The sequence below is a fragment of the Ambystoma mexicanum genome, chromosome 4p (assembly GCF_040938575.1).
Source record: "Ambystoma mexicanum isolate Mex_15411 chromosome 4p, UKY_AmexF1_1, whole genome shotgun sequence".
Classification (NCBI taxonomy): domain Eukaryota; kingdom Metazoa; phylum Chordata; class Amphibia; order Caudata; family Ambystomatidae; genus Ambystoma; species Ambystoma mexicanum.
In genome coordinates, this window is record NC_090927.1 from 909,061,715 (window position 1) to 909,086,770 (window position 25,056).

A 25,056-nucleotide genomic window follows, 5' to 3' on the forward strand; every position below is an offset into this window, starting at 1 on the left:
CCTATCGAACAGTCACATTGGTCAGTTTGGGTGAGCTACAAATAGGAGCTACAAGGGTTATTTCTACTATTGGATAGCCATACATGGTGGCTTCTCCTACGGCCACCTCTACTATTGTCAATCTACAATGTTGCAGACTCGCAGAGAGACCATTGGCCCTTGCAACAAATTATATCCCCACGTGAAAGGTGAATCTGGTTGGGCAGAATGTGTCCCTGGGACCTTGGGCTGTTACCAGACTTGAGTGTACTTTTTCAAGCCAATGGGAATGAAAATGGAGGTGCAAAGTGTTCTCTAATGTTGCCATCTCTGATCACCTAAGCCTGGTAAAGTGCATTCAGTTGGCAGTTCATTGACAACACTTGTAACTTCACCTGTGGTCCGATGGGAACAGTCCTCTTCATCTGCCTCTGATGAATGTCCTGTTCGGCTGGGTCACCTGTGTTGAGACCATGAAATGATGCTGTCCTGTTTGTAATTATGGGGATTTTAGCCTGATTTTCTGCAGGTGGCTCATTGTGGTGGTAACTGGAACTTTCTTCGTCTCTACTTGTCCTGGGCTGGGTGCCTTGTTTCTGCACTCCATTGGCTGTGGCAATCATGTCAGCCTTTCCATGTACCCAAAGCCTGTCTTTCCTTTTTCCTTTCAGAGTCCTATAGCTTCCATATCATTCCATATGGCTTCTCCATGTTAGTAGCAGTCAAGGATGTGCAAGCTAGATATTTTTTTTTATTGTAACATATAGTTTATTACAAACTTTTACTACAACTTTTTCCTTACATTACATTCCATCACTATAGGTCTAAACATTTGGGTATCATAGTTATTTATTTATTTATTTATTTCTCTTTCTTTTTCTATTTTCAGTTCAGAATTTTTTCCATAAAATTTATAACTGAACATGTTAGGTGCACCAAGCTCCCACTTAAAATACGAGTCCACCATTTGTCCATATTCTTATTTATCGGTGCAAATTTGCCAAGATGGAGTGTTCTATGATCTTTGAGCACCCGACATTCTATTATTAGATGTTTTATGGATTCCGTTTCGACCATGCAGAATCTACAACAGTCATCCTTTGTATCCTGATCATGTCTTATCAGCATTTCCTTGGATTTCAGGGCATTCAATCCCAATCGAAGGAATCCATCACGATGATATCGCAATGGAAATTGTTGTAGATATGAAGGCATTATATTCAGTTTGTTCATTGTTAGACCAAGCCTTGGTGCAGTTGCCAATTTTTCAAGCTTTGCCACATTTTGGATCCATGCCCACTCTTTAAGCTTTCTCTTTGCAACCGGTGTCCATTGATATATCGGCTGCTTGCAGGATCGTATTTAACCCTTGGAACCATTGCATTATTAGGCCAGCATATGGACTAGAGTCACTCGAAGCGAGTATTTCATAGGCCGGTTCCGGCTTTAACATAGTCATATTTCTTAAAACCGCCATATTTTGGCAGCCTTAGTACTTTTTCCCAAAAAGTCCCCTCCAACTGAGACCAGATACTGTAGTCTAGATTCCATCCTGCTTCAACTCCAAACGTAATTGCAGGTATTACCTTTTGTAGGTAAAAGATCCGTACTGGGTTCAGGGTAAATTTTCCATATAGACTATGAATTCTGGCTCCTTGTTATGCAAAGGTTTTCATTTTTCGAACAATGTATTCGACCCAGCTCCATTTTCTTTTGTCGATTTGTTAATCATTACTCCTAAATAACGAATTTCTACAATCTCATCGATCACTTCATTATCGATCCTCCAGTAAAATTCTTTATTTCTTCTTCCTTTTGTTGGAACAATTCTTATAATTTTTGTTTTTTATGTTTATTTTTAGTTCATTATCAATCATATATGACTGCAGTTTTGAGAGCAAACGTTGCAGCCCTATCTGAGTGGAGTCGACCAGAATTAAATCGTCAGAATAGGTTAGACAGCTGATATGATGTCCATTGATCATTGGAGGGAAACACTTTACTTCATTTAAAGCTACTGGTACTTCTGCAATGAACAACTTAAACAGGCATGCAGCAATGGGACAACCCTGTTTTACCCCTTTATAGGTCTTAATTACATCAGATAGTTCGCCTTTTTCATTTAACCTTATTCTGATTGATGTCATCGTATGGAGAGCTTTGATCGGCTGTAATAGGTTTTCTGGGTATTCCCATTTTTTAAATTTCTGCCACAGCATCTCCCAATTTATGGTATCGAAGGCTTGGTGCATGTCGATAAATGCCACAAAGAGATTACTCTTCTTTTGCAAAGCTTCTAGTTTCAAAAGGTTTACCAGCATGAAGTTGATTTCTGTCCCAACACCCTTTGTAAAACTACTATGACTGCAGTCAGATATTCCTCTCTTGACTGCCCATTTCGTCAGCTTCTGCTGCAAAAAAGTCACAAATATCTTACCAATTGTGTCAAGAAGGGCAATCGGGTGATAATTTGCTGGATCAGCCCGATTACCCTTCTTGAAAATCGGAACAATTATCGCTGTCGTCCAAGAAGATGGTATTATGCCAAGGTCAGCAATTCTACAGAACAACCTTACAACAAAGATGGACCACTCAGATTGATGTGCTTTAAGCATCACGTTGGAAACTCCATCAGGCCCAGCAGCTCTAGAATTTTTTAATCTGGTAATCGCATCGCTTATGTCCTCAGCAGTCTCATCTATGTCCCACCTTACAGGAACTTCTGCTGGAACTGTCAGAATTATTTCTTTTCCCTTTGAGAACACTTCATTGAAGTGTTTTTTCCAGTCACCTTCGGATACACCAGATGCCATCATATCCTCTTGCTTTCTGGATCCTCTATTCAAGATGCGCCAAATCTCCCTGGAATCATTTGATTTTATTAAGGACATCATCATCTCACCCCGTTCTTGATCACGTAAGGAGGAGAAAGCTTTAACCCAGTTTTGATATTTTTGCTTCCGTTGTTTGATCTGCCCTTGCATGCCAGTGCCTCCTCTAGCTTTAAGATTTCTTATCTCCTTGAGCTTTTTTTTGTTTTTGTTCACTTTTACCCTCAAGCTCCATTCATGAGTATGTATATTTGTAGTATGCATCTTTAGAAGTGACTTCACCTTTTGGCACGGTAGTAGTGCCATATAATTTACCAATTTTCGGTCAAATTTATCAAGGCTTTGGAAGACCATGGTCAATTGTTTTATTTGGGCTTCACTTACTCTGAGCCTCTTTCGCCCATTGTTTAACTCAAGTTTTTGGCTCAGAATCGATGTTTCGAATTTACGAGGTAGCTTTATGGACAACACCAAAGCGTCATGGTCGCTTTTTGTGGTTGCTGTTATTTTCAGACTCTCAATTTTATTCCAGAGATTTTTTGAAGACCAAATGTAGTCCAGTGTCTTTTCCTAGCCCATATTGTGTCAGGTGTAATTAGCAGGTATATCACCATTTACCTGTCCATTGGCCATGTCACAATCTCATGCCTCCATTTCAGCATCCCATCTTGTTCTTCGACGCTGTAGTTTTTGCATCTCATTCTTACTTTCTTTTATGGGGGCTTTATTTTCGTCGAAACATGTGATGTTCATATCCCCACATACAATGGTATAAAGCTTGTGATGTATTATTTGTTGTTTATCTATAATCGCCATTATGGATGATATACACTTTTCTGCATTTATCTTCACTGGATTCCAGTATACGTTGATTAGCATTTGCGGATTTGCCGTTAGTGTTGCAGCAATGTACTTTGAACAAAACTGTTGGGATTTTCTGATTCCAACACTAACCAATTGGTCCCAATTTTTATCATTGTTAATAGCCCTGAGAACAGCCGTCCCTGGGAGTTTTTCTCTGCTGGATTTAGGAGGATCATATAACCATCTTTCACCGGGGGAGTCCTCAGCCACGTTTCCTGTAAGCATCTTAACAGATTATTGCTCAAATCCACTGGAAAATCCTCATATAAATGTCGAAACCCTTGTGTATTCCAGGATATCAAGGTGAGCAGAACTTCAGGGGCACTATGATTTAGCTATTGATTCCTCGTAGTGATGTCACTTCTACCTGATGTATATTGTACATTTTGCGCAGTATTCAGGTGCTGCCTTAGATCTTTTCCCCGCTGCTCATTTGAGGCCGCATCCTGCTCATTGTTGTTTGTCTTGAATTTCTTTCTATATGGTTCACACATTTCTTCCAAGATCTCAAAACCCAAGAACAGCAATTCTTCTTTTGCAGCCATTATAGTCTTTCTTACTGCCTGCGATTTTATATAGCTCTGCACGTTTTTCAGAAATATATTCGACAATACTTATGTCCGCAGAAGACACTGTCCCCAGGACAGGTCCTGAGTGCAGAAGTCGAATCACGTTTCCTCTATTTAGATTGACGTCATTTTCATCTTCAAATAAATTCACAATTCTGATTTTCTAGGCCGAATTATTAGAGTCCACTGAATTTTGATGCACTAATTGTTTTGTTTCTTTCTGTCATTGTGCTGCTGTTAATTTTGGATTTAATCTCACTTGAGACATCTTTTTCTGATCTGAAGCAGCATTTTCTTGGCTTTCAACAGGTCTTCCTTGAACGTCTGCCATAGGAGCAATTACTTGTCTTGCTGCAGGTCATCCTTGTACAGCTGCCAAAGGTACTGCTCCCTCATTTACTGCGTCTATTGGGTCTTTATGAGAGACTTGATTTGCAGTTGGCTTTTCAAAGCCCGTCTTTCGGCTATCCTTTTCAGTAAGACAAGCAGCGCTCGACTCGTGATGCTCTGGACTGCTGCAATCCTCAAACTCATCAGAGTAAATTGATAAATTACATAGGGAGCCTCTGAGTCCAATCTCATTTGTGATTTGGGATTTGAAATGATAACTTTCGTCGATACGTCAGCGTCTTTTTTCAACCCATCCATTTTCCCAGACTTAATAGGCGCCACAGTTTTGCCTCGCTCAAACAGACTTGGTTTGGCAGGTGTTGATAAGTTTCTTATAAACTTTCTTGAGCTGCTTGTTTCCTTATTTGACACACAATTTATTTTCTTTTCCTTTTTTTTAACTGGCTCAGCGTCTGCCTTTTTGGACTTGGCTTTCGCTGCTGTAAGAGTTTTAGCTGCACCACTGAATATTCCAAATGTCATTTTTGAGGTTGAACAGTGTGCTACTACAAGTGACTTTTGCAGGTTGTCTTTTTCTGAATTCGCTGTTTTAAGGTTTTCGCCGGTTACATCAATGATCACTTTATCAACACTTTCCTCAGGTCGTGCACTACCGGCGCTGGCAAGATTTACATTTGTACACTGAGCTGAATCCTCCCCGCTCTGCGTATCATGAGTCCCTGTGATATTCATATTTACTGCAATGCTCTTGGTCTTCGGTGAAACACTTGCACGTCGAGCAGCACTTCCTGGAGCCTTTAAGTTAAGGTTACTCGGCAGCACTTCTTCTTGCAGGTTTGTTTGTGTTGCAACATTTATTTCGCTGCGCCTCCCACACGCTCCGTCGTGGGCCTGTTCAATGTGTTGGCTGTCATGTGTTCCAAGCATCTTAATTCTGTCTCCATTAGGATTTTGTTTTCGGAACTGTCCTGCATAGCTGCATCGTTTTTACTATTTTGCCAAGTTGCAGATTTTACCACCTCATTTTCCAAGCGTGCTTGCAGCAGTGTAATTATCACTTCCATTTTTGTTATTTTTTCATTTAATCGTCCCAGAATTGCTCAATTGTTGCCAGTTGCTTCATTTAGATTTTCATAGAGCTTGGTGAAAGGGATTAACGCCAGTGACGTCGCCGCCAATACATTATTATGGATCTGTATTGCTGCAAGCTAGATATATGAATACTTTGTTTCTTGCAATTTTATCTTTGGCAAAGGATGTGAATATAAAGATATGTATGTGTGTCCGTCCTCTACCTACGTGGGTCATAAGCATGTGCTTAATGCCTATATGCAATAAACTAGTGCATGTTCGTGTAATTGCATGAATGGATGAATATGTACTTCATGTATAAGTGCAACTATGTCGTGATGTCAATGGTGAAGTCCTTGGTTTCTGGCTTTGCAGTCAATCGACTTGCTTGATTGATGTAATTTACATATCGTCCAAATCATCGATTGGGTGTGGTCTGAACGGCTGTCTGAGATAGTACCGCTTCTCCCACCTGAGATACATCGATGATTGCAGTGATGGGTCTAGGAGTGAGGCACATCTGTCATTTCTATGCCTTCGTGTTGACAGTTGTGTGGGGGGCATGAGGGTCGGATTTGGCCCCACTGTGTACAATCCCCCTCTGGTCGACCACACTACCTACTACACTCTCTCTCTCTCTGTTCATCTGCTATTCCGGGAGCCAAACCTTTGTTATCCCTCTGAGATGTCCATAGTATTTGGCATGATCATCCAGGCTCTCATGTCACGTAACTGCAGTCCCATCAGTGTTGCACCAAACCCATTTTCCCCAATAATCACGGGTGTTGCATGGTACTGGAACACCGTTCCTGTCAGGAACAGATGATACTGTGGTAGTTGTTATTTCAGTGCATTCTGTGTTTTCGTTTCCTCATCGTCTTCAGTCTCTGTTTATCAGTACTTTCAGCCTTTTTAGTTGTCTTTCTACACTGTGTGATGATTATCCTGATGACACAAAATGTCAGCAACTCTAATACCAAACCTGCTGCCAATACTTTCAGTCCAATGACCATCCATGTTGGCATCCATGAGAATAGGAGACGGCCAACTTTCGTCCTTTCCTATAGTCTTTGTTTCTGCCTCTATCTTCGTGTGCAGTTCAGAGAGCCGGGTGATGGATTCTGTCAGCGTCCTGTTGTCTTAGTCATTGACAGGAACAGATGTACAAGAAGAACCGATCTTGGCGCATGGCTGTGAGGAGATCTAGAATGTATCTATTCGGGAGGGCCATTAGTCTAACTGCTCTCAGCCCTTCCTTGATGGTGTTGGACCCCTTGACGGTTTAGTTTATTGTCTGAATCAACTCTCAAAGAGTGATCTGGAGCCATTTAGCAGTTGTTCTTGTTTGGACTGCTGGAATGATAGATGCAAAAAAAATCTAATTTCTGCTGAACAACCTATTCTCTCGTGGTATCTTATCCAATGACTTCTCCACATCCGATGAGGCATAGTTCCCTCTTTTCACTCTGGCCAGTCCTACAGATCTCTTCTTCCTTTTGTTATCCATTTTAGGGAACCCTTCTATGTGTATGTCCTTCTGAGGCACTACCAATGCTGGGGTCTTCAGAGGTACAAGTGAACATTTTCCTCCCCATTGGGTGGCAGCTGCAAGTATGCCTTCAACTTGCAGGGCTAGTAGTGGTCCATGAGCACTGCTGATCCGACCTTCATGCCTGGTATCTTCAAAATCTGCTTGGATCCTTGATTTTCCTGAACCTCTACTTCGCCATCATTGTGGAAACATAAAACTGCTCCCTTGAGTGGTACAATGGGCATGGGCCCTGCTTCATTTTCTACCCATGTGAGCAGTTTAGCACTTGTTTCCCATTCCTTGAGGCACTTGTCATTTTCTTGCTGTGCTACTTCCACTGGAGGCATTAGGCGAGCATGCGCCTTGCTCCCAACCACTCGTTCTTTCCATTTGTCTGTTGTGTATACCTGTCCATACACCAGTATCTGAGGTCTTTCCCAGCATCCTGGCATTCCTCCTATTTCTCTAGGTCCTGTCTTGGGACACCAACTCCTTCTGTGTCACTGTTTGTACTCTTCCCCCCTCCTTACGCAGCCCCTCTGTGATATATTCTATACTTCTATCTGTATTCCAGTAATCGTCCAACATTTCCTCAGTCTTTATGTAGTTATCTTCGTACGGGAACGTCTTCTTGGATATCCACCTTAGTGTGGCATGCTTCCTTTGAAATCGCCCTATTGTGGTGCAGAGCGATAAATGCATGAGGCATTGTGCTTTTGCCACTGGAATTACAGTTGCCACAGACGTTCTGGAGGAACTCATGGCATAAGGGATGAGAGAGCATGCATAACGGTTCTCTTTTCTTGCTTGTTTCCCCACTTTGACCATGCAGCTATAAAACATGTTTGATGTATGGGCCAAATCAGTTATATAGGAATCTACCTTCTTCAAATCTACTTCTGCACTGCGTCTTACACTATTTACTTCTTTAGTAGTGCTTATTGCCTGCCTGGATATGGCTTCCGCAACAACATGGATCAGGGTTACGTTTGTAAGGGTCAAACCTTGTGCTTGTAAAAACGAAAAAAGAGTGTAAAGAGGTATAGACAGCAGAAGGCACAAAACATTATCGCGATATTATGAATTACATTTCCCATGTTTCTACTCTTGCGTTTTTTTGTGTTAGTCCAAAGGTTTGTGCAACTCATCTGAAAAGCCTGAGAAATGCATTATTGTTTTAGTATGTGTTAAGTTAAGCTCTACGCCTATAATAATGGGTGAGTGCTGCGAAGAGCAATCACTCCCACTCTATACAGATTCTCGAATCACCAAGCACAGTAATGATAGACAGATTTCTACGTGTCAGCTGTGGGTATGTGTGGGCTACATTTAACAGAAAAGCATGAAAAAATATCCTTGGATGAATTGTTCATTCAGTCTCCGTCCGTATCACGAACCAGATAAAACATTATTGGAATGAGTTACATTTGTTGAAAACCATATGGCTTGGACAGTCTTTACTTTCTCGACGAATACCTATTGTAAGAAAAAGAGTGTGCCTACCCTAGATGTGTGTATTGTCCGTCCCTAACACTCTGGCTCTGGACCGTGTTATCAGTGGTTGTTGTAGCTCTTCTTTGTTTTCTTGTATCAAATAGTCTTCTTTTAGACGGGAAGAAGTCTCACCTCGGCAGGGCTTAACGTCTCCAATGTAATTCCATACTTCTGTGGTTTTTTATACCACCTAGGGCCCCTCGAATCTGGGTTTAAACCAGGGCCTTATAAAGTTCCACAGTAAGAAGGTGTGCCCTGGGTAAAGTAGTGGTTTTTGGAGAAGTCCTTCACTTGTGGCTGGGATGATATATTCCTCGCTATTCTTTGACCTCTACCCGTGCTCCTGCAGTTGGCGAGAAATAAGACTCACTCGCCATCAAGGAAGCCACATATTGGTACATTTAATTTCCAAGAACATCATAGGTCGCATTTGCGTCTGTCAATGCCCTAGCGGGAGGAGCCAGGGATAGTCGCATGCCCTGTCCAGTTACCACCTCATGGGGCGTGAAGTGGTGGTCGAATCCAGGCTCATTGCGCAATGCGAAAACATGCTAAGGGCAAACAGTGAAGCCATCCCTTTTTTAAAGTGACGTTTATCTCTGCAATCTTTTCTTTGAGTCGGTCGTTGAGGTGCTCACAAACACCATTCGTTTGCGGGTGATAGGCACAGTAGCTCTATCCCCAGTAGGGTTGTGATATGCTCAAAAGTTCACGAAATGAGGTCCAGTGTCTGACTGCAGGAACTCACACACCCCACATCATGGGAATACCTCTCTAACGTGGAATTTTGCTGCCCTGAGTGTATCGGGGAATGGGCATACAACCTCTATCATGTAGCGGTAGCCCTGGCACACCTGGATCATATCAACATAGTCGATGTGGAGATGTTGTAAAGGCTTGATTGTACGGGATATGGCTCCTCACATTTCACGTAAAGTATGTCCTGCAGTAACCCTTTTACAGGTAAGTTTTCCATAAAAGTGGCTATATGCTCCGCCATATTCAGACAGAACCAATCTTCTTGTCTTGACCCTTGCCCCTGGCCCTCACTGGCAAGTCAGCCTTCCAGTTAGGGCCAGGTCAAAGGCCTTAAAACCTCAACCAAGACTCTTGGAGTCAGTCCTGCCGCCTTTGGCGCCATGTTCATAACCATCATGAAGACCAACATTAGAATGGGACTATTTACTTGGGACTATTTAACTTGGGGAGGAGGGGGTTCAGCCAACATGAAGGCACACACATAGCTCAGTTACAAGGAACTGAGCTATGCGGTCTAGTCTTTTGGGTGTGGCAGGCCTGGGACTACTTTACCTGGACTACTTTGGGTGTGGCAGGCCTGGGACTATTTTATCTGGACTATTTTATCTGGACTACTTTACCTAGGACTATTTAAACCGCACCCAAACAGCAGAAAATGCTTTGCGTTATTCTGCTGTGGGCAGCGTAATGCTCACCATGTCCAGTTCTTTGATGCCAGTTTACCTGAAACCAAGGACCTGCAGAGAGAGAAAGAACACTACGAAACTTACCTGGAACAGTATCCGGTTTTCAATCCATCGCCGACTTTAGCTCCACTCACCTGAAGGTACGAACTCCATCATCCGGCACCGCATGCATCCTGGAATACCATAACCTGGAAAGAGGAGAAAGAAAGACCGCATTAGTAAGCGTTTACTCACGTTTCCTCCTGAATAAAGAAAGCCACACAATTCTTACCTGGGTAGTCATCTCCTGGTCAGTATCATTGCTGGAACATTATGGCGCTCGGCGAGGAACATCGCAACCTGCAAGGAGAGAAAAGACACAGGTTAGCAATATAAAAGGGGAAACAGCGCCGTACATCGCCGTACATCGCGCATTACTCACCGGACAGCATCGCACACACCCCGCTTTCGCATACCGGCCCATGCTCATCTTCAAACTGCATGACAACACCAAAATACCTTTCCATACCTAAAAGGAAAGAAGCAAGACATTCTTATTCGAACTAAGAGGAACATAAGAACTGTATATAAAGACTGTAAAGCAGCAAACCTACGGAGTCGCATCAGGCCTGGATTCCCACAGCAGGGGCTTGCACCACTGAAGTAACTTGGTCGCTGCTCACCCCCCACATCTACGCGCCCCTGCCATGACGAGCAGGACAGAGAATTCACCTTTTACAATATTAAGACCCCTCTTTAACCAGAGGCCTTACCAAAGGGACCGGGAGAGGGTACGAGAGTGCAAATCATCCAACCAGGGCTGGGTGGCGTCCCCGTGGATACCAGGTGAGCGTAACAGAACGCAAAGCCTCAATAATATAATCCACCTGGGCGTCATGGAGACTTCAGAGACTGACCAGTTAGTTCAGTTGTTGGGACAATTACACGCTGAAGTACATTCAGCCAGGCAAGAAACCAACGCTCTTAGGAGGGATTTGATTGTTACTAAGGATCGTACCGATGAAATAAGTAGACAATTACTCCAATCACAGGCAGGACAGACCCCATTGCCTGGTAACATTCCGCCAGCACCTGTACCAACTTCTTCCACCAATCCAGTACAAATAACCCTTCCTGGGGCAGTTCCTTTAGCTCCACCTGAACGATTTACAGGGGACTCCAAGAAGTACTCCATGTTCATGAACCAGTGTCGTCTTCATTTCCTTTGCAGACCTGGGCTTTTCCTAAAGACCAAGCGTGGGTTGCTTTTGTCTTGTCATATCAGAGTGGTAGTGCTGTGGATTGGTTGGTACCATTGGTAAATCAGGATAACCCGTTGTTACATGACTTTGGGGGTTTCCAGATGGAAATGGAAAAACTCTTTGCTCGTCATACCCAAGGCCAAGCATTAGACAACAAACTTTTGTCACTACGTCAAAGAAGTCAAGACTTGCTTACATATATAGCAACATTTAACAGACTAGTTGTTGAAGCTGGGTGGCCAGAGCCATGTGAGTAGGCAAATGCAGTTGCGTAAATGCAACCTGCAATAATGCTCTTGGGAGTACTAGCTTGCCTGTGCTTTCCTGTCGTGACCAAGCCTCCATAGGGGATATTGAACATCCCCCTCTCACCCATAATTCTTTCTCCTCTGTCTGAGCCCTTCCCTGAACCTCCATTATCTGTGGGCTGGTAACGTTATAGCCTTCCTTTAGAATCATATTCCACACACGCATACGTGTTTGATGGGGTCTCAAAGTCTGTTATTCTTGAAAAATATGCTGCAAGCTTTGCTTCCACGTCTACTGCTTTGTTGCCCCTGGAGACTGCTCTACCCCCCCCCACCCCGTGTGAGCCTGGTACTTTACAGCCGCTATTGCTGCTGGGAGTTGAAGCGCGTCTATGAGCCTGCCCAATAGGTGTGCGTGCTGCCCGAGTGTGCCGTCGCCATACCCGAAGCACCTCCTCTGCCATAGTGACAGCCCAGAGTGTACTGTAGATGCCACATAGGCGTCTACAGTCCTGGTCCCTGTACGATTCTAATGCCATTATGAGAGACATTAATTCTGCTGCTTGTGCCTAAAAATGTGAAGGCAATCTTGCGCTTGCTATTACTTTGGCTGTACTGTCTGCTTTTAGCCTCACCACTGCTGTCCCTGTATGTCTTTCTCCTGTTATCTGATCTTTTGTTGATGACCTATCAATATAAAGCACTTCTTCTGCCTCAAGTGGCTTCTCCCCCACCTTGGGAAGGTTTTCATACTGTTCCAAGTATGTAGTACAATCGTGTACATGGTCTCCCTCCTCTACTGGTTCAGCTAGAAACGTCGCCGGGTTGACAGTCCTGCACCTCACCACCTTGATTGCTGGATTCAGCATTTTTACCACATATCCAGAAGCTCTCTGTTCAGTCCACGTACTCTTGGGTCTTTCGAGAATTGCAAAGAGGGTGTGCTCCCCATAAAGTGTGGTACTACACCCCATAGTAATACTCGCCGACTCCTCTACCGCGATGACGGCAGCAGCCAGAGCTTGTTCGCAATGGTAATGTCCACTCATTACTGGGTCTAAATGTCCACTATAATAAGCCAATGGCCTGTGCCCTAGCGTAGTCTTCTGTGTGAGTACCGAAGTCATCACTATTCCATTGGAGTGTTAGAACAAATAAAATGTGTTGTGATAGTCTGGGATCCCTAGTACTGGAGCGGTGTATAATGCTTTCTTTAGCTCCTCAAATACTTCTGTCATTTCATGTGTCCATAACAACTTGCCATTCCCTTTCTGTGCTTCTTTGAGCCCGTTTAACAAGGGTCTTGTATATGTGCTATAGTCAAACACACATGCTCTGCAATAAATACAAAGGCCCAAAAACGGCTGTATTTCTCTCACTGTCTTTGGCATTGGTGTTCTGTGGATCGCCTCAGCCCTTTCCGGAGTTACTTTTCCACCCTTCTTGTGATCTCATCTACCCTAAATATAGCACTTCCCTTTGACAATATTGTAATTTTGCCTTCTCCGCCTTGTAACCCTTTTCTGCCAAGACTGTCAGAAAGTATACTGTCATTTTGATGCTGTTACTATGACTTGCTACACATTAAAATGTCATCCAATTATTCTATTACTGTGCTCGCTATCTGTATGTTACCTAGATCCATCTGAAGGACCCTATTGAAGATGTAGGTGACTCACAATACCCTTGTGGTAATCTTATATGTTGCCACTTCTGGTTTCTATATAGAAATGAAGTTAAGTACTCTGACACTTCATGGAGTGGTATAGAAAAGAAGGCGTTCTTCAAGTCTATTGTAGCTTCCGTTGGGGCGCTTCACAGAATTGTCGCTGGATTCAGAACTAATGGGAATTCTGCTTCTACTATTTGGATCAAAGGACACAAATCCTGAATAAAATGCCAAGATCCCCCTGTTGCCTTTTTCAATGGATACTATGCAGTGTTACACTGCGATTCTAAAGGTACCAGAATGCATTGTTTCACTAATGCAGCAATTGTCGCATAAATGCCCTTGTCTGTGCTTTCCTCAATAGGAATACTATCTGGCACTCTGTAAAACGGCCCCTGGTTTAATCTTTATCTTGACCGCTCCTATCCCCTTTAATAGACCCACGTCATAGGGACTATTAGTCCATAAGACACTGGGTACTCGCCCTAAATCTTCCTTGGAAAATGGTGGGGGCGGTTTCGCAACACAGCCATTCTCTGCGGCACTTCTCTGTAATGTATTTCCACCCAGTGTGTAATGATTATGTCAAACACCACCTCGCTATCTGATTGATCGTCTGGGAATAACTCCTTATCTGTCAGATCAGTCAACCTTTATCCTTTCCCACACTGCAATTGCAGTCCGCCATAATGATCCTGTGTTGCCAGTCACATGCAATACTATCTTTTTGTCTCTTACTATGACTGCTTTGAGTTCTATTTGGATCACTTTTCCTTTTTTCTCATTTAAAGGTATCTCTGGTCTAAATAGAAACTCATTGGGTATGCGTAACAGCCTACCCTGTATTCCTGAGAGCCATGCTATCAATACTTCCACCCCATATGAAAACAGTTCACTGTCTACTGGCACCCCCTGCTGTACCGTCTGGCCATAACAAGCTTGGATGAGTTCCCTCACATTCATTTAATGAATCCCTGGCATTGAGCACACCATCCTTTGTCTGTGAATGAAATTGTCATGTTAAGTCGGCTCATCATGTCTCTACCCATTATATTAACTGGTGTATGTCAGGAATATAACTGTGACATGGTCAGGTCATGTTCTCCCATAGAACATGGTAATTCATTGGTAAAAGGAACTAAATCCGTGGCCCCACGGTATTCATGGCAATGCCTGACATTGGGAATCTCCCCTCCCTCATAAAGGACCGAGTCACACCTGTATCCACGAGAAAGGATAATGTCTTGTCACTCCTATATGTGGTTCCTCAGCCGGATTGGGTGTAACAGGTAGTATTGAACACATCAGGTCTGTCTGTGGGCTGTCCTACTGTGCATATAATGACATGCCTGTCCCTGTTAATGGATTGCCTCCTACAACAGTCGCTCCTGTGTTTATTTTATTTGTTGGCAGAGCACAGACCCAGAGGTATCATTGCGATAAATGTACATAGTTACGACTAGGTAGAAACAGTATGTTATTTACACGGTACCATAGATCGTGAGTTACAAACAGTATGGAAGTTACATTACATCATAGATCATGAGTCCATAGTAGATAGGGCAGTCCAAAATTGTTAACAGATATTTATCAAACACTGAGGTTTTTACTTTCTTACAGAAGTGTGCATAGGCAGGTTCATCTTGGATCTGCTGAGAGAGGGAATTCCAGAATTCCAGAGTGTGGGAGCGATGTTGGTGAAGTAGGAGCCCCCAGCTCTCTTTCCGCAAATCTAGGTATGTTCAAGGCTGATGTGTTGGAAGAGCGGAGATTGCGTATGTTGTGTTTCTTGGTGATGCTGTTAGTGAGGTGGGGGGGCAATGTTGTGTAACCAATGGTAGGTGATGGTAAGGAGTTTGAATTTGATGCAGGCTTTGATGGGAAGCCAGTGTGCCTCCCGTCTGATGTGAGAGATGTGGTTGGAACGCTTCAGGCCCCACTCTGCTCTTAGGGCGTTGTTTGGGGGCAGTTGGAGCTTGTTGATGTTTTTGGTGGAAGTCCCTGCTAGGATAGCACTGAAATAGTCTAGTGTGCTGCTGATGATGGCTCTGGCTAGGATGAGGCATTTGTTGGAGGTAAGGAATTTCCTAGAAAGGTTTATAAGTTTGGTGGAATAGGCTGCAGAGGAGGCAATAGCTGTGAAATGTTTACGCATGTTTAGCGCTCGGCGTCCAGGTAAACGCCTAGCGTTTTTACATGGGCGGAGACAGGGATGATATTACCATCTATGCAAAAGGAGTTGAAGGCAGGGCTGAGGATCTTAAGGCAGTGTGGGGAGCCCACAATAAGGAGCTCTGTTTTTTCATCATTCAGGCAGAGATGATGGGTGGCCATTGAAGCCTGCATGATACTGAAGACGTGATTAATGGTGGTGGAGTCTAGGTTGTGGTTGCCGGTGATTGAGGACCTGCGTATCATCGGCAATGTTGGTGTATGGAATCTTGAGGCTGTCTAGGCGGTCAAAGAGGGGTTTGGTGTACATGTTATGGAGAGTCGGGGAGAGCCAGGAGCCCTGTGGGACACCGCAGGAAACGGGCATGGGGTCAGCTGACTCAGGGCCCGCAAAGACCCTGGTGGATCAGCCGGAGAGAAAGGAGTGGATCCATAAGGTGTCTTCTGGGGCGAGGTGGAAAGTGGTGGTGAGGTGTTTGCAAAGGATTTCATGGTCTACTAGGTCAAAAGCTGCAGAGAGGTCTAACAGTAGGAGGATAGTGAGCTCGCCATTATCCCTAATGTGGTCGAGCTGGATCTTGAGGTCAAGGAGGGCAGATTAAGTGCTTTGTCTGGATCTGAAGCCTGATTGGCAGGTGCCTAATAGATCATGCCTTTCAAGGTGCAGTTGCAAGTAGGCAGTGCAGTCCCAGGATTTTGAGGAAGTAAGGAACTCTGGTGGTGGGGCAGTAGTTGGTCGAGATGGTGGGGTCTAAAGTGGGTTTTTTCAGGAGAGGAATGACCCATGCATCTTTGATGGCAGTGGGAATTGAGTTAGACTTAAATGAAGTGTTGATGAAACTAGCTATCGTAGAGGCCATGGGTTCTGCTCACATTTTGACAATGTGGGCTAGTCAAGTGGCGCCAACACAATTGGAGGCTTTCAAGTGCTGGATGGTAGTGAGGACTTCTGGAGGGGAGGCGGCAGAGAATTGAAATTGGGGAGGAGGGCTGGCAGTAGTGGAGGTGCTGACCAGGGGCGTGGAGGTAGCGGGGGTGGCAGAAGAGATTTTCTGTGAATAGCTTTGTCCCTTCATGTCCGTGTTTTGGTGTCCAGGGAGGATTGGAGAGTGTCCACCATGCTTTGTTTTTTGGGAAGTTGTCAGGTGGGGGTGCTGGGGAATCAAGCTCTCTAAGAATTCTGAAGAGTTCTTTGGTGTTGGAACTTGCATTGGAGATTCTGGTGTTAAAGATGTTGGCTTTAGTATCAAGGATAGCTATTTTATAGATGTCGGGTGAGCACGGAAGGCTGTTTTGTTGGCAGCAGTAGGTTTTTTATTTTCTCCAGAGATGTTCAAGGGTGCGTTTCGGTCATCCGTGTACCAGTTTTGGGTTTTATTTTTTTTTTTACGAGAGGTGGTTTTTAGGGGAGCGTGTTCATAAAGCGCAGAGAGCAGTGCGGGGCTGAAGGATGCTAAAATGACTTTGGGGGAGAATTGTGATTTGAGGGAGGCTAGGATGGAGGGGGTCAGTAGCTCGACTGTAAGCTTATGGGTGTGTCTGGCAGTGATGCAAAGGGGTTTGCTGAAAGTAGGGGTGTTTTTGGTGATAGTGGTAAAGGTGAAAGGGATCAGTGAGTGATCTGACCAAGGAAGGGGGAGAGGGGAAGATACTTGAAGTGGAATGTTGCATGGGAGTACCCAGTCAAGTGTTCTTCCTTTTTCGTGGGTTGGCGAGAGGACCAGTTGAATGAAGTTCATCTCTTCAAGGGTGGCTGTGAGGGCAGATGCCTTATGGTCAGAGGGGTCATAGGAGAATAAATTTGCTGTAAGGCTTGAGGAGTGGGGTGATGAGGAGGGGGATGTCAGTTTCTGTATTCCCAGTGTTGGAGGGTTGGTGATAGAGGAGAAGTAGGTTGATGGTGGTTTGGGGGGAGGATTCAAGTTTGGCCAGAAGGATTTCATAACCTGGTAGTTGCTGCAGAAGTGAGGCTCTGAAAGGGAGGGTGGATTTGTGTATGAAGGCAACACCACCTCTTGGCCGTCTTGACGGTCGACTCGTAGGATGGAGTTATGCAGTAGGTATGGCGAGAGAGAGGATGGGGCTGGCAGCATCGTGTAGCCAAGTTTCAGATAAGGCTAGTAGGTCTAGGTTCTTACCTAATGGGAGGTTGTGGATTTTGGAGGCATGGGTGCAGATGGAGCAAGCATTGATCAGTACATAGGCGAAAGTATTGGTGGGGGTATGTTGGGGAGGAGGAGGGTTAATGGGAAAGCTGGTGGGGATGAGAGAAGGGGGTTTTTGGGAGTGCTTATGATGTTCTGTTGGACCGGTGCCTGCTGTGCTGGTTGTGATGTCTGCATATGTCCCTGCATTTGTAGTGCATGTGTCATGGGCTGGTACTGCTGCGTTTGCATGTCTTGGGTGTGCACCTGTTGTGGTGCGTACATCTGCGCTTGTGTGAGATCTTGAGCATAATCGTCAGTCTGCTCTGTCTGGTACGTGGGCTGTTGCTGTAGTCCCCCGTTCTGATGCAGCCCGCCCCAGTATCTGCACACACGCAGTACGCGGTCAATTTGTCGGCACTCCCAACATTGAGCGGGACCCCTGCCAGTCTTTGCTGTCCCCCATGAAACCTTCCTGCGTTCTGCTGCATTGGGTGTCAAAACCCTCTTCCCTGAGGTATCCCTACTTGTCCCCTTGGCCACTGATTCATATCCCCTCGTCCTGCAAAACCTCCCCCTATCATCTGTAGTTGGTCCTGAACATGCTGAGCAACTACTCCTCTGCTCGTTCACACTGCCCCTTCATCATCATCCTCACTCCCCTGTGAATCCTTGTCTGACCCCATGGTCCCCATACAATGGTTGCTGTCCCCTTCTCAGTCTTACTCAAAGCCAATTCTCCTTAATGTTGTGTCTTCCCACTGCTTTTCCTTTGCTCTATCTGTAACTCTGCGTTCCCCCTCACTGAGGGTTCTCCAGCACTCCTGTCTGCCCGTGGGGCAGCTATGCTGCTTCTCCTATAGAGTTCCCCTATCTTTCTTCGTATACCGTCCCCATCCTCATCATGCAAATGTGGCAAGTTCATCTTAATCTCTACTGCTTTCGAAGAGCGCCTTTCTCTGCTCTCGTCTGTCTCGTTCACTTCAGCGCTCCTTTCTTTCCCTGCGTGTGCATTCTTTAACAAGTTGCTCGACTTCTAACCTCCTTTTCTCTTTATTTGCACTTGCCTTTCCTGCTGTTCTGCTTTCCTCCTTGCTATGTCTTCTAGCTCCATTTTCTGTTTCCTCTTACTCAAGCTTCTGCTCGCTCACTTTCTTTTCCCAATGTTTCACTTGCCTCCTTTTCTTCCCTTTCTGTTCTATGCACTTGCATTATCTCAGCCCATTCTTTAGCTTCCTCCTCTGTGTCTTTACTACTCGACAATTCCTTCCCCACGTGCCCTCTCACTTGCTGTATTCCTGTCCAATTTGAGCAATATCTGTCGCCTCTCCATTCATTCAGTACCACCAATTCTTGGCCTTCACTAAGCCCTTAATTCCCCAAGTAATTCTCCTTTAGCTTCACTTGCATCTCGCTGCGCTCCTTACATTCGCTGGTACTGTCTCGCGCTACTTTACGCGCTCGCTTTGTGCCATCAGGTGCACCTTGGCAACTATACGATGGAGGTGCAAAAGTTGGATTGGTTCTCACACCGCTGCTTTTAATTCCTCCATAGGGTACAATCCCTTGTTCTGTTGCAGTGCCTATGTCCGCTGTTTGAGACTTAGCATCCAATGCTGCCGAACCAAGCCGCCTTCCTCGTCCCGAAACATTTTCCTTAACTCATATATGGCCAATTGTTTGCTTTGTTTACCCCCCTTATAAACTGTCTGTAAATAAGTGGTCATTTGTTGCTTCACACATTTGGAAAAGCTTCAGTCTTTGGGCCATGGCTTTGCCAACTTACCCTTTGTGTCGCAAGTCCATTCTGCGCTAAACCTGCGTATTTTGTCTTGAAACTGTGGTAGGGACTTGCATAAATGTTGAAGAGGTGTAGCCCTCATTTTCATCACTTTATGTAACACTACTTAGTTGACCTCAAAACAGGATTTCGATGCATCCAATTTTAATCAATACAATATAACAAATCTTTTCTTAGCGCCTCTGGCTCACCACCATAAATGCAGGCATGCTCAGCGCACCGTCCGCCCCTCTGCAGCTCTCTGCCCTGAAGGCTCAAATCACAACTCCACTCGTAGGATTCACAAGCTCCACCCAAATGGCACAATGCTGGTTTTCAAAGATATGATAGTTTATTTATATCGCACCCATACACGTGATTCATGCCGCAATGAGGGAAGGAAGGGGTACAAGAGAGGAAAAACAACGATCTTACTAGGTCCAGTGAAATTGAGAACGCGCAAGTGCAGGGGAAAGGAAAGGGGGAAAGTGCAAGGGGACGAGGAGGAGTGGAAAGTGCTGAACACGAGATGAAGTAACAACAAGAAGTAGTGCGGCCAGCAGGTGGCACGTGCAACAATTGAGCGCAGACTGCGAGTGTCTGATAAGTGCAGGTAAGGGGACTGTAGGATTGCAGATACAGACCCAAGTGCAAGGGATGCTGGGAGACAGTGCCGGTGTGCAGCTGGGTGGGCTGGTATCTGGGCTGGACTACAGAGGGTAGCCAGCAGGCCAGTGCAAAAACAGAGATCAGCAGGGGAGAGGAAGAGAGAAGGCGGAAGCAAAGAGGAATGTCTTGAAGAGCGTACGGAACCGAAGATGGTTCTCCTCGAGCTTTAGAGGGGCAGGGAGGCTGTTCCAGAGGAAGGCCTCAGACAAGGACAGAGATCTACTGCCAACTCATTGCTTGGAGAAGTGACTGACCCTGAGGGAGTTTGAGGTTGAGGAGCGAAGAGCTCAAGTAGGAAGGTATTAAAGGTAATCACAATCGGCAAACTACCCACCAAGTTGTATCATGTTCTTGTACATCTGAAGTCCTATTAAACGACCCCATAGGTGACATCATCACTACTGTAGAGGATGATGTTTCAATACTCAATCTTTCAATAGATATGTCTGCTTATGAACTGCCCCAAACACAACAACAAACATAACATATAAACGGCCGTCTTTCTGTCGCCTAACAGGGTAAGCCAATAAATGTCATGGTCCCTCTTCTATAGTGTCACCTTATAGGAATTCATCTCAGAGAGATCAATCAGGAGACCACCTTCCATGAAATAAAGTACTTCTTCCGCTAACCAATATACCCAGGTAAGCCATTATGTACTCATCGATGAACCAAGCTAAATCCTAACTCACAGGGAAACCACTACTTATACAATATATATTTCCAAAGTTTTTATCATCCGTAAGTTAAGCTGACTGTCTAAGCCGATGGCCCAAACTGACCGCCTAATGAACAGGTATCCTTACATCAAACAAAAACTTCAACAAAAAACACCAAATGAAACTCTCCCCCCCCCTAACTCCTCCCCCATTTGCCATATAGCTGAGTCTATGCTTGCACTCTGTGATCCACTGAGGTCTTTCGGACACTGAATCTCCCACAACCCACCGCTATGCCGTCGGGTCTGATGGGTATCCCACAGGAAGTGGGCAGGAATTTCCTCCAAAGGCACCTCCTGTCGACTTCTTCTCCTTTCAGACACACGTGTTTTAGGCATCGGTTTCCACAGGTCGCCACAAAGACCATTGGGCAATCGGTAGGACGAGACAGTTTCTCGATGAAAAATCCTAACAACCCCACCTCTGCTACAACTTTGTATAGATGTGGCCGGGGCTCTCTAGCAATCGCCACAATTATCAGCAGAGGACACTCAAGCACATGAAAAAACCCCTGCCACAAGAACGGAAGACTCAGCCATGGAGCAAAGTTACTGTCGTATTAGCAAACAAAAATGACAGGGATCACAGCAGGAAAACAAATATCCTCCGGAGTGCTCATCTTCTAAGCATGTCACCCGGTTTTATCTTGGTGACAAATTCACCTTCCAACCCAGAAACGTATCAGACGTTCATATTGGTCAGTTTGGTTGAGCTACATATAGGAGCTATAAGGGTTATTTCTACTATTGGATAGCCATATCTAGTGGTTTCTCCTAGGGCCACCTCAACTAGTGTCAATCTAACACTGGCCATTGCAACAAATTCTATCCCCACGTGAAAGGTGAATCTGGATTGGGCAGAATGTGTCCTCCCATCTCTGGGACCCTGGACGGTTACCAGACTGAGTGTACCTTTTCAAGGCAATGGAAATAAACATGGAGGTGCAAAGTGTTCTCTAATGTTACCACCTAAGCCTGGGAGAGTGCATTCAGTTGGCAGTTCGTGGGCAACTCTTGTAACTTTTCCTCTTTAGTTCGATGGGAAAGGTCCTCTTCATCTACCTCGGTTGAATGGGCATTGGGCCTCATTACGACTCAGGCATAAGGGTTTTACGGCGGCGTTAACAGCGCCGACCCTTACCGCCTGAGTACGAGGTCCCTTAGCGCCATGGCAGACTTAACACCTGCTTTTAGCAGGTGTTAAAATCCATGGCGCTTAGGGACCATGGAGTTAATTACGCCACCGTAATTTACGGTGGCGTAATTAACGCCTTCCCCACTCCCATTATGCCCTATGGGGCAAAAATGGGAATGGGGAAGGGTAAATGGGGATTGGGGACTTACCGCCCCGCCAAGGTCGGAATGGGGCGGTAAGTCCGCCAAGCACCATGGCGTAAACGTAGTTTACGCCATGGTGGTAAAGTCACGGCCCAGGCGGTAACTTACCGCCTGGGTCGTAATGAGGCCCATTGTCCTGTTCGGATGGGTCACGTGTGTTGAGACCACGAAATGAAGCTGTCCTGCTTGTAATTATGAGGATTTTAGCATGATTTTCTGCAGGTGGCTCATTGTCTTGGTAACTGGAACTTTTCGTCTCTACGTGTCCTTAGCTGTGTGCCTTGTTTCTGCACTCCTCTGACTGTGGCATTCATGTCAGCCTTTTCATGTACCCAAAGCCTGTCTTTCCTTTGTCATTCATTTCAGAGGCCTATAACTTCCATATCATTCCTTATGGCTTCTCCATGTTAGTAGCATTCAAGCATGTGCAAGCTAGCTATATGAATACTTTACATCTTGCGGTTTCAGCTTTGGCGAAGCATGTGAGAAATGTATGTGTGTCTGTCCTCTACCTACGTGGGTCAGAAGCATGTCCTTTGTTCCTATATGCAGTAAACTAGTGCATGTTCGTGTAACTTCATGAATGTATAAATATGTACTTCATGTAGAAGTGCGGCTACGTTGTGATGTCTGTGGTGACGTCATTGATTTCTGGCTTTGCAGTCAGTCGACTTGCTCGATGGACGTCCTTTCCATATCGTCCAAATCATCGATTGGGTGTGGTCTGAACAGCTGTCTGAGAGTGTAACTCCTCTCACACCTGCAATACATCGGCGATGGGCCTAAGAATGAGGCACATTTGCTGTTTCTCTGTCTTCGTGTTGAGTCATGTGGGGGGCATGATGGTCAGATTTCCATCCCACCGGTCTCGATCCAGCTGACACAGGACCTGTAACAGACTCCCTCAGCCACCCAACAGCGTCTTCTGCAGAGTTCTCTCTATAGGTCGAGTGCAGACTTTGAACATCCTGGGATCTCCGATGCAGAGGGAAAGCAAAGTCGAAGACATTGAGTTCTTCTCTTTCTATTTTATGGGTCTTATTCCATCCCTGCGTAACGTCAACACCTGTTGTCCATGGCACCTGGGCATTTCTCATACTTCCTGTGAGCCACCTCGTCTCAGTACTAGGACAGTCCGTAATCCTAATTTTTTTCAGTGGTCTTCTTTGTCCTAGTACTTTCTGTCTTAGTTGTACCCCTGGCACTACAGAAATACATTGATTTGCTTTCAATACAGTGGTTTGAAATGGAGGAGGAGGGGGGGGTAAGGCATGAGGTGGTGTTATGCAATGGTGGGGCACCAAGGTGGTTGTCCATATCCCCAAAGGGAGAGTCCCTCCCCATGAGGTCCTCCCATATTAAAACCACCCCTAGGTGGACTATTGGGTAGCAGCCACACCTCCCTAGCCTTATGGGAAAGGGCTTCCCCCTGGAGAGAAGCGACGATACCTGGCAAATCAACACAATACCACCAAGCGGTGGGTAGAGAAGACAAGAACATTAGCTTGCTTGCCGTACCAATAGAGCTACACAGTAAAGACCACCATAAAAATTAAACGTTGAGGGAGTGAGAGAAAGGGAGGTAGAGGAAGGAAGGCCATTGTGCAACAAACCAGTGTGGGGAAAGTGGGTGGTGCTTAGCCCCGTTTGAAGACTTCTCCATGTATATACACATCCAGGAGGGGAAGACCAGTCCGAATTGGTGAGGGAAAGCTGTCCAATCCATGTAGAAGGAGGGAAATTAAATGTAAGCAGGGGACAGAAAACGTTACTTATGTGTGGGATTTTTCAGGCGAGGTCAGCAGTGGAATAGGAGGGCCAAGAGACCAGCAGGAAGGAAGGAAGGAGCAGCGGTTTGTATAGGAAATTGTTGGAGGAGATGTTACTGATTTAGGAGTGAAAATGTATCTGCAGTAGTTGGCCACACCCTGGGTTTATGCCGGGATACTCGCTCCCCTACTGCCCAAAATCAGCTAACAAGCTCACCATTCAGGCTCCTTCAACTATGAGCATTTGTTCACATTTCTACAACTTCAGTTTGCACCTTAGTTCAATGGCAAATGCCCTCCACAAATGGCTGCAAGAAAAACGTAGGGGTTTTTCTTTCCACTTAGTAAAAGGGGAAATGGTGGGAATAGAAATATTTGGTTTTCCGTGTGCAGAATGGGCACGTGAGTGTAATTAATGTTTAGGTAAATGATAGCCGTAGGTTTTATTGCATTTAAGACCATTTTGAGACCAATTTATGAGCCCTTGAGCATTACATTAATATAGTGATGTTATTTATATGTTAATCACACAGACTTAGTTGTATTGTGTACAGAAATACTTGAAAATAACAGAAAAACTTGAAAATCACTTAATACATCTGTAAACCTGGTCCTGTTTTACACCTGGATTTGTGGATAGCAATATATTAAATAGTTGTGCATGCTCTACAATCCGAGTTTTACAATGAGCTTTCATTACCATGCAAATGTATTCAGTAAAAGTCACTGCATTATGGTTTTGTCCCCCTCTCCTCCTGTAGCACTATAGACCTGCATATGCCCAGGTTCTCTATCTCGGGTACTCTTGACCTGAAGGATCTACTCCAAAAGATGGGGGTTACTGACGTCTTCTGTGACCAAGCCGATCTGTCCGGGATCACCAGCGCCTGCAAGCTGAAAGTATCCAAAGTAAGATTTTGTTTTAAGTTCTGCTGAACTGCACATCTGAGGTTCTTTGTTTCATTGAGGTTGCATGTATCAACAATTCTCTTCATAGCATATTCCTGAACACTGACAAAGAGGGCAAACCAGTTCTAAAGAACTTCCAGTAATGGCGCAACACCTCCCCTAGCAATCCATGTCATCCTGTGTGTGGCCACGGAGTACGAGGAGTTCGACGAATGCGCTTTTAAATGGCTTTTTTATAGCTAACTAGGGATTTTCATTCTGCAA

At 45.0% G+C, this 25,056-nt stretch overlaps 1 protein-coding gene across 1 annotated transcript in view; it reads left to right on the forward strand.

Annotated features, from left to right (window-relative positions):
* LOC138453536 (alpha-1-antitrypsin-like protein GS55-MS) overlaps positions 1-25,056 on the forward strand; it is a 137,787-nt gene that overhangs the window by 74,756 nt on the left and 37,975 nt on the right. The window contains exon 3 of the mRNA XM_069606502.1: positions 24,645-24,792. Coding sequence (XP_069462603.1) covers positions 24,645-24,792 — 148 coding nt within the window. The remainder of the gene's footprint in view (positions 1-24,644; positions 24,793-25,056) is intronic.